At 40.4% G+C, this 15,539-nt stretch overlaps 1 protein-coding gene across 2 annotated transcripts in view; it reads left to right on the forward strand.

The window, feature by feature from the left end:
* The window catches only part of Kcnab1 (potassium voltage-gated channel subfamily A regulatory beta subunit 1), a 368,345-nt gene that overhangs the window by 272,907 nt on the left and 79,899 nt on the right, over positions 1 to 15,539 (forward strand). For both annotated transcript variants that reach the window (XM_076574194.1, XM_006972621.4), the window contains exon 3: positions 15,119 to 15,156. In XM_076574194.1, coding sequence (XP_076430309.1) covers positions 15,119 to 15,156 — 38 coding nt within the window. The remainder of the gene's footprint in view (positions 1 to 15,118; positions 15,157 to 15,539) is intronic.

Below are 15,539 nucleotides of genomic sequence, written 5' to 3' on the forward strand. Positions count from 1 at the left end.
AGGAATAGACTTCTCTTGGTTATTATCTACAGCTGTGAAGAGACACCATGGCCAAGACAGTTTATAGAAGAAAACATTTAATCAGGGACTTGCATACAGTTTTGGTTGCCCGGTATCATAACAGGGAGCATGGTGGCAGGAAGGTACGTGTGGTGCTAGAGAAGTAGCTGAGTGCTACATCCTGATGTGCAGGCAGCGGGTAGAGAGAGACACACTGGGCCTGGCATGGACTTTTGAAACTCCAAAGCCCACCCCCACCCAATGAGACACTGCCTCCAACAAGGCCATGCCTCCTCCATCTAATCCTTCTCAAGCAGTTCTACTAACTGTGGACCAAGCATTCAAACAGATGAGCCTATTAGGGTCATTCTCTTTTTTAACTATTTGGTCAAGCTAAAGCTAAAGGCCCTCCAAGACATTACAATCTCCAGCTTGGGGTCAAAACCACCTTCACCCTTCTCTGCTACATGAGTCTTTACTTTATTACTGTTTCTTTTCCTATACTTTGGTTTCTCTCATGGATGGATTGAGTATATTCCCATAATGTCCCAACCTTCTAAGTAAACCACATGGAAAGCTTTATTTATAGATAGATAGATAGATAGATAGATAGATAGATAGATAGATAGATAGATAGATGATAGATAGATAGATAGATAGATAGATAGATAGATAGATAGATAGATAGATAGATAGATAGATACAGAAAAACAAACAGACAAAAACAACTATGCCTGGACCTTTTCTCAGACTAGCTACAGCATGGTCCCTAGTGGGGGCAGTTCACCAGCTCCCCAGGTGGTCCGACCTACTGAGGTGGAGTTGAGGCTCACTGACCTGGACAAAGGACACCAACCTGGCTTCCTGCTGAGAGGCAGGCCTGCCTTCTTGCCTGAGTCACTTGCTCATCAATGGCTGGATAGAAGAGGAAGTGTGGCACATCTGAGAGTGATTTGCTTCCCATCCAGCATGCAAGAGGCCCCACCAGAGAGTAGGCACTTCTGCTCACCAGTGTGAGAAGCAAGTAGAGGATTAGGTGTTCATTTTTTCATTTACATTTGATCCCCAGTTTAAAAAAAATCTTTGAAAATTGCAGTATCCTTTTAATGTTTGATATTCATACTGCTCATAATCCATAATAAATAACTACTCCTTGAGCTTTGTTAAGTTGGGTTTGCCTTGAATTGGTATATTCTACTGACTGGGGCTTTCACAGCAGTCTTAGAAGTAGTATCTGCCTATGGAACTTCTGTTGCTTCCAATAATTTCTCCCTGGAGACAAGAAGGAACATACTATTCAGTGAGTCTTTGTTACAACCTGAGTGCTTCAGACATTGACTGAAATCATTTAACAGTGTGAGCTGTGGAATCTCAGGGCTGAGACTTGATTTCTGACCCAAGCACTTATCAATACACAAACTCAGATCCGAGTGGTCATGATGTTCAACTGACATGATAGCTGTAGAATCCATACCGCACTGACTGGTACAATGTAAGTTCTCAGAATAAAAATACTGGTTGGCATCTTCATCATCCCATTTAGTTCTCACAACTATACAGTGAATATATATCATTTTCCATTTTAGGCATGAACTAAGTCTCAAGAATGAATTGATGAATTGTCTATGGACATAATTTGAAGTGTATCCAAAAGAAAAAAATGTAAATATGCCCTTGAGTTGTTGTAAAGTAAGAAAAATGATTTTATAATGTGCTGCCTATAACTGAGGAGGACATTGATTTGCAAAGCTGAGCTCTGCTCCGTGATTAGAGACAGTAATAAAAAGACAAACAGAACCCCTGTCCTGAGGAAGGGACCCTGAGTGCTCCATCTAACCTTATCTTAGAAGCCATTTTTCATCATACCAGCTGCACAAGACCTCTACAAAACAAGGCCAACCCACATCCTAGCATGGAGTGGGATAAGGTTTGTGAGTCCTCCCTCCTAACAGAGGAGCTACTTGAGTATTGCTCTTCTTTAAGGCTGTGGCTCTGAGTAGGACGACCACACTCCAGTGGATATCCCCAGACCCAGTAGTATATGCACAACACAAATTAGAACCAATGGGTTATTTAAATACACACACACACACACACACACACACACACACACACACACACACAAGAAATAATAACAGTAAAGAGTACAAGAAATTAGAGGGGGTCAGGGAGGTGGGGTGAATCTGGAAAGAGTTATGGGGAAGAGTTGAGGGTGAATTTGATCAAAATACACTGTATAAAATTTTTAAAGAATTAGTAAATGAGATGTTTTAAAAGAAACATTTACTATACTTGTGGGGACAAAACCTTCTGCACTCATAGTGGGTGGTTCCTGAGATTCCTGACCAATCACAAAAATACCCAAAGTGGAGCATCATCAGGCAGCTCTCAGTCCTGGTGCTCCCTCTGGGAGCACCTCCCCTCTTTCCCACGGTCAGGATCACTGGAGCTATCAGAAAAAGTAGCTGACACCATGCTGCTTTAAGACAGCCTATGCTAGTGTTATTCTACCATGACAGTTCCCTGCGTCCATGATAACCTCCCGATCTCCCTCCAGAACATTCTAGTGTTATGCACTTGGGCATGTGGCCACTAACTAAAATAATGATGGAGTCATTCTGGTGAACTCACTTCCAATCAATGAGTCAACAAAAAGAGGATCAGGCAATTTTAAAAAGTTCATTAAACATTGTCTCTCATCTCTATCTATTGATCATCTCTTCTCTGCCACTCTTGATTTGAACACCCATAAGACATTCCATGAGCACTTGATAGATGCCAGGTTTTATACCTTCTCTGGAGATAAAAAAAATTCATTTGGCAGTTTGTTGAAAATAAAAATGTCTCAAGAAGGCCTGTATCATGTGTTTGAGATCAACAGGGAGTGGGGGGGAACTGTTAAAATAAAAATATAATGCTTATATTCTTGATATCTGTCTATCTAAATTTCTAGATTGCTATCCATATTGTATGCCAGGAAATTTCACTCTGTCACTATATAATCAGATTAGGCTTTCATAGTATCGTTGTCTCGGTGCTGAAGCCTTGGGTGGGAATGCTAGTGTTCCGACAACAGGAGCTTGTCTCTAGGGACCAGGTTCCAGAAGCTGTTCTGGGCTTCTCTCAGACCCAGATTAACTTTTTAATATAGCCTATCATTTGGAAGGAGTATGACTCTGCACTGATTAGTTTTATTGTCACCGAAATCGAAAGCCTAGCAGAAACAACCTGAGAAAGGATGCGCTTGTCCTCTCCATTTCAGAGGCCTCATCCATGGTGGCCGGCAGGGAAAATCCAAGCAGAGCAATGCATGTCATGGTGACCAGAAAGCAGAGGAAAGACAAATATGGAAGTTAGAGAAGGATATAGGCCTTAAAAACATGCCACAGACCTTCCTTCCTTCATCCTGGACCTCCTACCTTTCACCACCATTGGATAATGCCATCATATTATGAATCCGTCACAGTCTAAACATCTCCAGACACTCCGTCATGGACACACCCTGAAAAGCCCTTCACTAATCGACTAAGTATCCCTTAATCTAATCAAGAAAATAATCAAAGTTAACCATCAGACTCTATGTAGCATCTGGATTAAATTGAATCTCCTGATACTAAAGATAGATCTGCATGGTTTTATGAGTTAGGATCATTGCACTTTGTTCTCCGTGTTGTGTTAAATTTCTGCATATAATTACTAAAAAAGAAAGTTTCTATTATTTTGATAGAAATAGAAGAGTCTGCATAAAAAGAGTGTGTCATTCTATGGGTGATGCAGAAATACCCCCTTTGACTTGGTATAGTTATAAATTTTCTATTAGGAAAACATTATAGATACATTTTTAAAAACCGAAATTATTAACAGCTTATATCCATAATGCACTAATGAAGTAAGCTAATGCTTATATGTAAATCAATGAATCTACAGGCAAACTTAGGAACTGAATTAACTTGAGTGCAACATGGCAGAGAATGAGAATTAGTTTAGGTTATTGTCAAATTGTTCACATATATTTTCTCTTTTAATTCTTTCATAGTTCAAGAATTTCTTAGTCAGAAATCGCGTTTGTATTCCTGCTTCAGTAAGAATGTCACACTATTCCTACACTCTGAACACAAAATTTGCCTTTTAATAATATTTCATATCCTAAGCATCTGGTGGTTCATGGCCCAGGAAGAAGACCTTGAAAGGAATGCTGCAAGACAGTCTTTTATCTTTTTTTTTTTTCCACAATTATCTTCTTGTTTTTACCTGAACATTTTCCTTGCTTTTCAGGAAATTAAAATATGTTCTTAACAGATCCTGACAACCACATGAATACACCCTGTGTTTTTATATTCAGAAACACCAGAGTTTTCAAAATTATTACTGTTTGAGGTAGAACACCTCTCTGAACTATCAGTGATGAAAAAGAGTCAACACTCACAGACAAAGGAAATGATGCAGGAATTCACACTGACTTTCCAATTTCTTGGTAAGAGTATTTTTCCAGGACTCTTACCCATAGTAACTTGCTGTGGAAAAGTATGATAGATTGAAAAAAGGACCAAAAATATGTTTGAGCACAGACTGTATTCCAGGAACTGGACAAAGATCTCATAGGTAAACAGCATTGTCTATCTTAATAGTAGGTCACATTTTGGAAAAAGATACTAAAAATATTTGAATTTAAGAATCATAAATTGCATGTGTTTCTTGTATCCTATAAGTGTCTACTTTTACTCTAACACTGTTTAATTCACCTATATTAACTACTCTACATATTTATTACAAGAACTTTTCAAAGAGCAGCATGAGAAAGCTTTGTTGATTCTGTATACTGAGTTTTTTGTGCCCTAAGAGTTTCATTTGAGTAAATAATCCTCAATATATAGCCAAAAATGCTAGAAAAATATTAGGACCTATGGCCAAGAAACTTAGAATACAATATGACAAACCACATTCAATGTTCCTTTTTCATTATAAGAAAGTAGGAAGAATCATGATTTGTTCAACACTTGTTTATGAATGGATTATTCAAAATAAAGATTTTAAAGTAACTTTTGCTCCAGGTTAAAAAAAGTAATATTATATGCAGGCAAAATGAAATGCAGGCAAAAGAAATGAAAGAATGAAGAGAAGAAAAACCCTAAGGATTTCAAGCTTTTATTATTTTGAATTTTCCTAATAGGCTCAAAGGAACCAAACCAATTCAGAAATCATGTCTTTGAAAAGCAATTTCAGGAGGTGAAGTTATAGGTTTAAATCGGTAGTTATAGTTAATGTAACATCAAAGTTCAGAGCGTAGATTCTCATTTCTGGTGAAGGCACATAGCTTACCAAGATCTCTGTACTACTGATGCTCAAATAGGTTTGAGTCCCTGGAGAAGTGCTTTATAACACCCTTCTGGATTTTAACCACTTCTAAATGTCACATACCTGTCACCCAAACTATTTTCAACAGCACTTTCTTGTCTTTAAATTGTATTGATCAGAAAAACAGAACAAAATGGTTCTGGACAAACTTTTCCTGAAGTAACCCTTGGCAGCTAAATGCAAAAGTATTTAAATCAAAGAAAGAGAAAAGGGAGGAAGAATGTGGGGATGGGGAGGAACAGAGAGAGCAAAAGAAAGAAGGATCAAACATTTGTACATTCTCTATGAAGGTCGTAAAGAACCTGTGTCTGCCCCACCCACTTATCCTCAGAACCTCAGATGTGCACACAGGCTCGGAAGCTCAGAGTCCACCTCTCCTCGGGTGTTTCTGTGATATCCAGACAACATTGTCAGCTAGGGGCTCTCTTCTGGTACAGGTTCCATTCTTGGACAATGTACCCCGGGACCCCTGCCACAGATATCACACCCTGTCATTAGCCAGCCTTCAATCACGTCTTTAGTTCTGAAGAGTGTGCTGACTAAAGAGTTCAGTCAGTTTTCTGTCCACGAGATTGGGGCATTGCTTATAGAACAAAATCCTTAGGCAACCCTTGATCGCTGGTAGAATTGAGAGAATGCATAAGCGTGGAGATGACTCGGAGGTGTGGGTACAGGTACGTGGCATTCTTCATCCACAACGGACAATTTGAGAGAAGATGTATAAAGCTTACCACAGCAAAGGTTTCCACAGGGGAGACATTTGGCAGAAGGACGAATGTGGACAAACCCCCAAAGCAGGATGATGTTGCAAACAGCCAGATGTGCAATTGACTGGAACAGAGCATAGGGGAGGTGGGGAGAACAAGGCACATCACCCACCAAAATCGGCATGGGGCTATGGAGAATGTGGCTTTGGCGGCCTATCACTAAAGAGCCCTGGACCTCCTCATCTGTAGAAAAAGTGGTGTTTCCAAACACTGCTGAGTTTTCCAAGGATTAGAACTGATACATAGATGCATACAGAAGAGTCTAGAACAGTGGTTCTCCACCTTCCTAATGCTTCAACACTTTAATACAGTTCTTCACGTTGTGGTGACCTCAGCCATAAAATTATTTCTGTTGCTATTTCATATGAATATGAATATGAAACCCATATTTCATAGGGGTTTGTCTGCATTCGTCCCTCTGCCAAATGTCTCTCATGTGGAAACCTTTGCTGTAGTAATTCTGCTACTGTTATGAATCATAATGTAAATGTTTATGTTTTCCTTTGGTCTTAGGCAACCCCTATGAAAGGGCCATTTGATCACTGGCAAAAGGGTCGTGACCCACAGTTTGAGAATCACTGGTCTAGAAAAAAAAAAAAAAAACCCTGTGGATCTGTATGGCAGACACTGAGAAGTTCTTTCTCATGTGGCTGTAGTTTCCTATTTTACTATGTTCCAAGGGGTAGAAAAGGATTTAAATGGTGTTTAGTCCTTGGAAGTGTGAGCGCATGTGTGTAAGCACACTTTCTTTAGCTATAAATGGGGATACTACTTGCACCCCAACTTCCTGGGAGGCACACTCTAGTTCCACATGGCCTTCGCCACTTCCCTGTCTAGTTTTATTTCTAGTCCGCACTCTTTTGTAAAGTGTGGGTGTGAAAGGATACCACCTTCACCCCCCGGAGAGCCTGGGTGGTATTACTGGTTCTTGCAAGGAAGGATAATCAAAGTCAAAAGAAAAGGCTTAGTCGCTATCACATTTGTTAACTCTGGCCAGATGCTCATTAACAACACGCGAGACGCCAAAAACGAAAGACGAGGCTGCAGCTTGGATCCAAAAATAAGGGCCTGTGTCAAACCCTGACAGACGCAAGCCAGAACAAGGGGGGATGCTTCATCTGCGTCATCTGCAGGAGATACAGCCTTGAGTTGTCACCGTCACTGCGACACAAGCCTGCAGCGTCTCTGCTGTGGCCACAGTAGGACCTCTCACAAGGTCACATTCAGATCTCTACGATGCTTGTTAAATACGCCGATAATCTGGCTGCTGGTCAGATATAAATAATCAAAATCTCAGAGTGGAGCTTCTAGGAAATTCTAATGCTTAACACTCATGAAGCTAAGATGGGGAGTTAAGGGTGACTTTGAGGTAGAGGATGCTAACCTTTTATCATATTTTGCCACCCTCCTAAAAATCCTCTGTTAATGTATTATTATTATTATTATTATTATTATTATTATTATTATTATTATCACCGTCATCATCATTATTAATTATTGCCACCAGCAGTCAACCTCCTAGTGAGTGGAGGACTCAGGACTCCAGCCTCGGCCTGCTTGGCTACACTGCTTCTTGCCTCAGCAAACGATGTCTCCATTTTCTATACCCTTGAGCTGATGGGAGGTGACAAATTCAAGAAGTGAATTCCTCCACCTCACCTCAGCCACCTTTCTAGACATCCCAGACCTGTCACTAGCGAGTTCTCAGGCCTAGGACTTCTGGGTTCCTTTACTTTGTTTACTCTTGAACTTCTCTTAGTGAGTGAACAGAGTTCTTTCCACACCATCTTGTGGTTAAGAGAATCATAATAAATAAAAACCCACCTTAGCTCACCTGGGGACGATATAGCAGAGTGTAAAATCATAGAATCAGAGACCCCTGACTACACAGCTGTTGCTCTGTCCCCCCACAGCAAGAAGGACTGGGACATCTCTTCCAGCAGTGATAGTTGATGCATCTGCCCACAATGTCACCACCCCTCCTCAATGGAGTCCTTGCGGCAAGGGGGAGGAACGTCATAGCGCCCTTCTCTAGTAAAGGAAATGGCTGGTATACCCAGGGACGATGGGAAACATCTCAACCACCTAGAAACTAAAAGAACTGATGAATTATTAATGAGCATTATTCATTCTTCAATAAATCAAAGTAAACATGCTTGATAGGAAATTATCCCATTACCCTGAAGACTGATGATAGCCAAAAGGCAATTCAGTTCAACTTAACCAGCATTGACTAACCATCTACTAAGTCACCACTTTTATTCTAGGGCTCTGGAGAGTAGTAGGTGTGTAAAGGGTCAGGAAGGGAGTCCCCTTGAACAAAGTAAGATGAATGTAATAATGGCTAACTTCCAAAACAGGAAACACTATTTTTTTCAGTTACAGTTTTTCATATGTAGCTTTATTTATTTATATTATTATATATTTAGCTTGCTGTCACTATAATAAAATATTTGACACAGGCTACTCATTTAGCTCAAAGTTTTGAAGGTGCCAAGTCCAAGACTGGTGGGAGTAGGGAGTGGTGGGAGGTCCAGAGGAGCAGTTCACTTGGCCTCCAAGAGGTCGGTAGGTGGTGGCACATCATGACAGAAGGGCATGTCTAAACAAGCAAATGACTACATCTCAAACAAGAACAGAAAGGACAGAAAAGCAAAACCTGTTCCTTTTATAGCAACTACCTCATGGCAGCTACCTAGGGGTTACCCCTGATGGCTTTTGACCTCCTCCTAGGCCATACCTCTCAAAATTCCCACCACTTCCCAACAGTTCCAGGCCAGACTCCAACATATGAACCTTTGGTGGCATACAAACCATATTCAAACTATAGCAATAACACACACACACATATGATATGATACATATGTTTTTATATGTTTTAAGCTAGTATAAAAGGAAAATTGTTTTACTTTGACTATTTTTCATCATAATTTGTCACAACTTTGACCTAAAATTTTTTCTTCTGTATGAAAGTACCCTTCAGGTTGTCTGACTTCCTCTGTGATACAACGTAGATAAATTTCTAAACGGTCTTATTAAATAAAAAGCATGGAGCCAGATATAGGGGTTAAAGCCTGAGAGATCAGGGAAAGAGGGAAAGCCACAGCTAACCTTACCTCACCAACTCAGCAGCTTCCTAATGTGAGTTACTTCCTGTCTACCCACGCCTATATGCCTTGCTGTTCTGCCATCTGGTTTGCTCTCTCTGTACAGCTACATCACTTCCTCTTCCTGCCTAGCTATGTCACTTCCTGTCTGTCTGTACAGAACTCCAGACCTCCATGGTTAACTAGTGTTGGAATTTAAGGCATGCTGCCACAACACCTGACTCTGTTTCTAGTGTGGTCTTAAACTCACAAAGATCCAGACAGATTCCTGCCTGCCAAGTGATAGGATTAAAGGCGTGTGCTACCATTGCCTGACTTCTTTATTTACTTATAATGGCAGTTCTTATTCCTCTGATCTCCAAGCAAGCTTTATTTATTAAAGCACAAACAAAATATCACTACATTTCAGTACAAATAAAATATCATTGCATTTCCCCTTTTTATGTCTAATGAAAAATAAAAAAAATTTAAAAAGTTATAACTAGCTGGGCGGTGGTGGGGCACACCTTTAATCCCAGCACTCGGGAGGCAGAGGCAGGAGGATATCTGTGAGTTCGAGGCCAGCCTGGGCTACCAAATGAGTTCCAGGAAAGGCGCAAAGCTACACAGAGAAACCCTGTCTCGAAAAACCAAAAAAAAAAAAAAAAAAGTTATAACTAATATAAGAAAAACTATATACAATAACTATATACAATATATACAAGCAATAAATACATCAACAATGTCTAATCCATTTCCATTTGACAAATTCAGAGAAAGTATTCCATTATCTATTCTATTTTGGTGAGTCCAAAATGTACCTAATTCACTTTCTAACCTCTCTTGTATTACCAACAGAAAACTAGCTTATGATGTCTTTCAAACTTATACACTTAACACCTCTTAGTGAGTTCTTTTCTGAATTTCTTAACAAGGAAAATTGTTACTACAACTGTCTAATCTTCAACTCCCTCAGAGACCCAAGAAGGAAATAATATTACCTAGTAAAACAAGAAATGCAAACAAGCAACTTCCAAAGTGACAGAGACATCAGGCTGCCTGGACATTCATCCAAAGTTCCTCTGCAATGTTGGGGCATCCATCTTCAGCCTATAGGCCTAGAGTTTTTAGTCACTTCTCCATATGTCCTGTAGAATATAGAATATATGACAGTCTCCTCCGGGAAGCAGAAACCTGAAGGACCATCTCACCTTGCAAAGTTCAGTGGTCACTTTCCTATGGGTCCTGCATGTCCAGTTGATACAACATTTTGTCAAGCAGTCTAGACAAGAACAGTTTCTTGCCCAAATGGCTATTTTTGCCAAAAAGAAGATAAACTCCATATGGAGTGTCTTTGATGCCCATCTTTCTTTGAAGTAAATTGGTGCTGCCAGGATCAGATGTGTCTCATTGTCCAGAAAAGTCTAAGTTCTTAAAACATTTTAAATGCCATATTCTGTATGTCTTTGAAGTGTTTGAAGATTACCTACCTAACTGAAATATATCTATGTATATTTAGAAAACTTAACTAGCATGAATACACGTGTAATTATCATAGATGACTAATTATTAATCTGTATTTCTCAACTATTTACTATAATTTCAAATGAGTTGCATAAACAAAATACTTTAAACAAGAGTAGAAATATACATACAGTATAACAAAATTAAATTTGTATCAATAAACTAAAATCCATAGCAATTTAAAATATTTTAAATAAGTTGTTGCTCTTTAAAAGTAGATTCAATCATCTACCCTTTTATCCTACATATCCATATCCTATATTTCTGTATCAATATAATACAGCCTTGAGTTCTTAAAAGAGACATGGAAGAGTTCTGTTGGGCTTTTTCCTGGTTCATTTTGAATAGAACTGCTCCTAAAACTAGTGTTATCACAGCATGACTGAAATCACTGTCAGTTCCTCAATGTAAAACAGCCTTGCCTTCCTCTGAGATGTACGTACAGTCCAGCGTCCAGAGTTTAATTTAGTCTTCAATACTATCAGTAACTAATTAATAAAAGTGAGCTAAATAATGCTAGTTTTCTTGCATAAAACTCAAAATCAGAGACCTTTTTGGCAATCCAGTTTTGAACAACACAATCTTGGAGGATGAATTTTAGGCTATAATTCTCATCTAGAAATGGATTGTCATTCCTCAATAAGTGACTTCCCCAAGCTTTGTCAGGTCTGAGATGAGCAAATAATAATCCAGACGAATACAGTTTCTGCCTTAACCGTGTCTTGACTTACAATTTATAATTTTATGATTGTGTAACAGCAATGTACATTTGGTAGAAACTATACTTTGATTTTTGTTGTGGTCTTAGGGATGAGATCCAGGACCTTGCACATGCTAGTCTAGTACTTCACCACTGAGCTAAACCCCAAACCTTCATACTTTGCATGTGTAATGAAATTAATCCACCAAGTCTATTTAATGAGCAAAGGAATTTATTTGAGGGTTAACTTGCAACCTCACAAAAATACAGGAGATTTATTGTAGGGTCCAGGAAAGTTGAGCTATGTCCCATGCTGATTTGCCTGATCCAAGATCTCAGCATCCAAAATTACAAGGCAGCAAAGAGAATAGTGCGTGCATACATCCCAGGTCTTAAGGGTCCCCCAGGGGCATGTACCTCAAGGTCATAGGCAGGTGTAACAGTTACCTGCTACCTCACAGGGAGCAATGCTTCAGTGCATGGCTCAACCAAGCACCCGCTACACATGTGAATTTTGATCCTTTCCTGGGGAAGAATTTGCATTAAATACTGTTAAGCTACTGGACATCAACAGGTGGGTGAACCTCTGGTCAGCCAACCACCATGCAGGAAATAGCTGACTCTATACATTAGACATCTTGCTAAGCTCCGGTATTTGGTAAATGAGGTATGTGAAATGCATTTGGCTCATGGTATTTTCAACACATGCTAGATTTACCATAACCCCTTTGTAAGTCAAGGAACATCTGTTCTTGTGAATGTCCCCGTAGAGAAGTATTCAAGCACGGATGATTTGTAAGATCAGCAAGAAGCTTGGGCTCTAGGAAATCTTCAGGAATCAGTAGAGATGGATCTGTTCTCATTGATGACATGAACAATTAAACAAACAAACAAACAAAAGAATTGCTTTCACAGCACAGCACAAACTAGCTAGCAAATTCATTAAGCAAACACTGACCTGATTTTGCTTGAAGACATAGAAGAATAGCTAATTTGTGGAATTCATTACTGAATCTGTGGCTTGTCCCATTTTAGCTCTTTGCCCAAAGCCATTTTTAATGAATGGGGAAATTAAGGGACTTAGGTATAGTGTTCCTACAAAACAGTGTCATCTTTGGTCTGTATCTTGACAGGGCCAGCAGCAATTCCACCCACCTCTGGCAACAGTGACTTTGACCAAATTATACTCAGTTTCTAAATGATCTGAGACTTCCCCATCGCACAAAACAGACAGTCATTCCTCATGGTTTTCCTTTCATGGGCTCACATCTAAAAGTCCTTTGACCCCTTCAAAGTGCTCACCATACCACACAAATAAAGAGTCACCAGTGTGCTGTCACTCATATCTGCTTTCTCATTTGCTGCAACAGAAAATAGCCCCGGTATCTGAACTTGTGCTGAGCGTTCTTGGCCATATACCTCACACACTGAGCCAATTCCACTAACATTCTCAAATGTTTGCTTGTTCTCTGGGCACATCATTTCTGCCACGTTCAAAGGGAATCTTTTATAAACATGTTGTCTGTGAAAAGGTTTTGACGCCCAGGCAATTATTTTCACTTAATACATTTCACAGAATCTCACTTATCCCATTCAAAACCAAACATTGGCCATTTCCTCAGACGATTAAGTTTTTCAAAGACCATCATTTCTGTGTACCTGTCATGGCTGGTTTTATTCTGGTTCCTTAGGGTGGGATTTTTCTCCGTTAGCATTCTTTGTTTGGAATATTCTTTGGGGAAAAAAAAGTCTATGCCTATTTTTTTCCTTAAAATACTCAATTCTGTTTTTCTGTTTCTTAAATGTACAAGTTCACAATCCTCTTATTTTGGCTCTAAGAAAAATAGCAATAAACATATGGTACAAACCAGTAACCATTTTATTTCAATTGTAAGAATACATCAGGAAGCAGGGAGGGGGGATGCTTTGCTAACTGGCACAGTCTTTCACAAAAGCGCTCTCCTCCTCCCAATTTGGGGCATGCTTACCTAGAAAGGACATTGACCCTTTGTTGTCAATGTTTGCTGAAAATCCAAAAATTTTCAGCATAATTTTGTAAGTGTTTAAATGTCATTCAAAATTTCTGGAAATACCAAGATGGTCAGCTCCATTCTAGTGCAGCTAGAATCAAGCTGAGCATCAGCTGTGGGCTGCCCATTTGCAACCTCCCAAGATAGCAAGCACACTCACAAGATGATTTATACACTCCTTTGTTTCAGTCTCTGAGAACAGAGAAAAAAGTATATCAATTATGTCTACTGATGTCCCACTAATTTAGAGATAGTCTAATTCAGCCCTGTGATACACTGAAGAGGACAATCTTCTCAAAGCCAAACATGTTTGTGGAAGCTAGGGTATCTCACTTAGGGTTGGCTAATGTGATATTTCTCAGCTGTATATAAATGTGGATATTAAAAATAGCCCTTTGAGTCTGTCAAGTGATTCAAGAAAAATTTCTTAGTATCCTACCTGGCATCTAAAAGGTGTGCTGTGGTGGTGGTGACTGACAGTGAAATGCAGACTACAAGTTGCCGGCAGCATTTCTTTCATGCCCTGTAAGTACTGACCACACCTGTGCCCTGACTGCTTCTACCCTTGCCCAGATCTCCCTCTTTTGCCCTCATGTTTCACCCCAGACCTGATGGTGCAGACACAGCTCATCAACACACTCACATTCTCCACCTTCTTGATTTTCCAAGCTCTTTTCTGTGTCTGAAATGCCTACCTGCCTCTTCTCCAATCCCTTTGCTCCTCCTGTAAGACTCAATCACAGTGTTGCCTTCTCTAGGAAGTCCTCCATGAGTGTTTTCTCCGCCGGCCCAGCAGAGTCCTCTCCACTACTCTGCCTTGTGTTTGCCTCAGTCAGAGCATTTATCAACATACACCGCTAACCATGAGCTAAAGATGGCAACTGCATCATTCACCTCACTGTCCTTGGTACATGAGGGCAATGTCTCTGTCTGATGCACTTATGGATCCCCAAAAAATGGATAAGGAAGGGACTGACTGAAGAGGCTTGCTGGAGCCTAGCACGGCATGTGCCTGTTCAGAGTCTTGCTTTACACATGCTGCTGGCGATGCCTCCGAAGATCCCTTTGCCTTCCTTGTCCTTGTCCTGGCTCCTGCCTCTACCTTCATCCCAAACCAACAGGAATTCCCCAGAGCAAGCCACACAGAGAAGGTACATTAAGTGTCGCCACCCAGGTCTTGTAAACAGGTCCTGGCAGAATGTCTGAGAAAGTCCTCTTGACTGGTAACAGAAAATTCAAAACAGAGTCTGCAAAGAAGACAAGAAGCATAAGTCAAGGCCTGGCTGACTCTGGCTGCGCACACTTTCTTGTGCTCACTTTCACAAGAGGCCTTCTAGCTGTGGGAGAGTAAAGTAGGTGTGTAGTTGAAGTGAACTCCATAGCACTGGCTTCCCGTGCATCTGGTACTATAGCAGAAGCAAAGTTTCAGGCAGGGCAGAGATGCCTGACAGAAGCGTCCATGGGGGCTTGAAGAGGCACCCTTCCCCAAAGGGACAATGACCCTGGAATATTAGGAAGCGGGAAAGGCTAGACAAAAGAGTGCATGGGCCCTCATCTGGGCACTACCTAGATGTGAACTACCTGCTCTGTTATAAAATTCTCCTCTTATTATGTACAGTATCAGAAAAATGGCTACAAATATGTATTCTCTTCCAGGAACATGGGTGACATTTGGAGGTCAAATTTCAGATGAGGTAAGCCGCTTGCAGCTTCTACAATTCTGGTGAAGAAAATGTGCAGTAGGGGTAGTCATCCCTTCTCTAACAGTTTCTTTCTGGGATTTTTATTTTAAGGTGTGTGTGTGTGTGTGTGTGTGTGTGTGTGTGTGTGTGTGTGTGTGTGTGTGTGTATAAGAGGGACAGACAGACAGACTGTACTGCCCAGTCATTAGGTAAAAGCTAGCCTGGAATCAGATCTTGGGTGAGGTGACTCCCACCAAGTACAGTTTTAGGGAGCAGGCAGCAGAAGACCTTTTGATGGCAGCCTTCCCAGTAGCTTTGGAAGCCAGTCCTTCCTCCCTACAGGAGGACCTGGGTACACATCAGGAGGCCTTCTGACTGGCATCAGGTAGGGAAGT

The sequence above is a fragment of the Peromyscus maniculatus genome, chromosome 6 (genome assembly GCF_049852395.1).
Source record: "Peromyscus maniculatus bairdii isolate BWxNUB_F1_BW_parent chromosome 6, HU_Pman_BW_mat_3.1, whole genome shotgun sequence".
Lineage (NCBI taxonomy): Eukaryota > Metazoa > Chordata > Mammalia > Rodentia > Cricetidae > Peromyscus > Peromyscus maniculatus.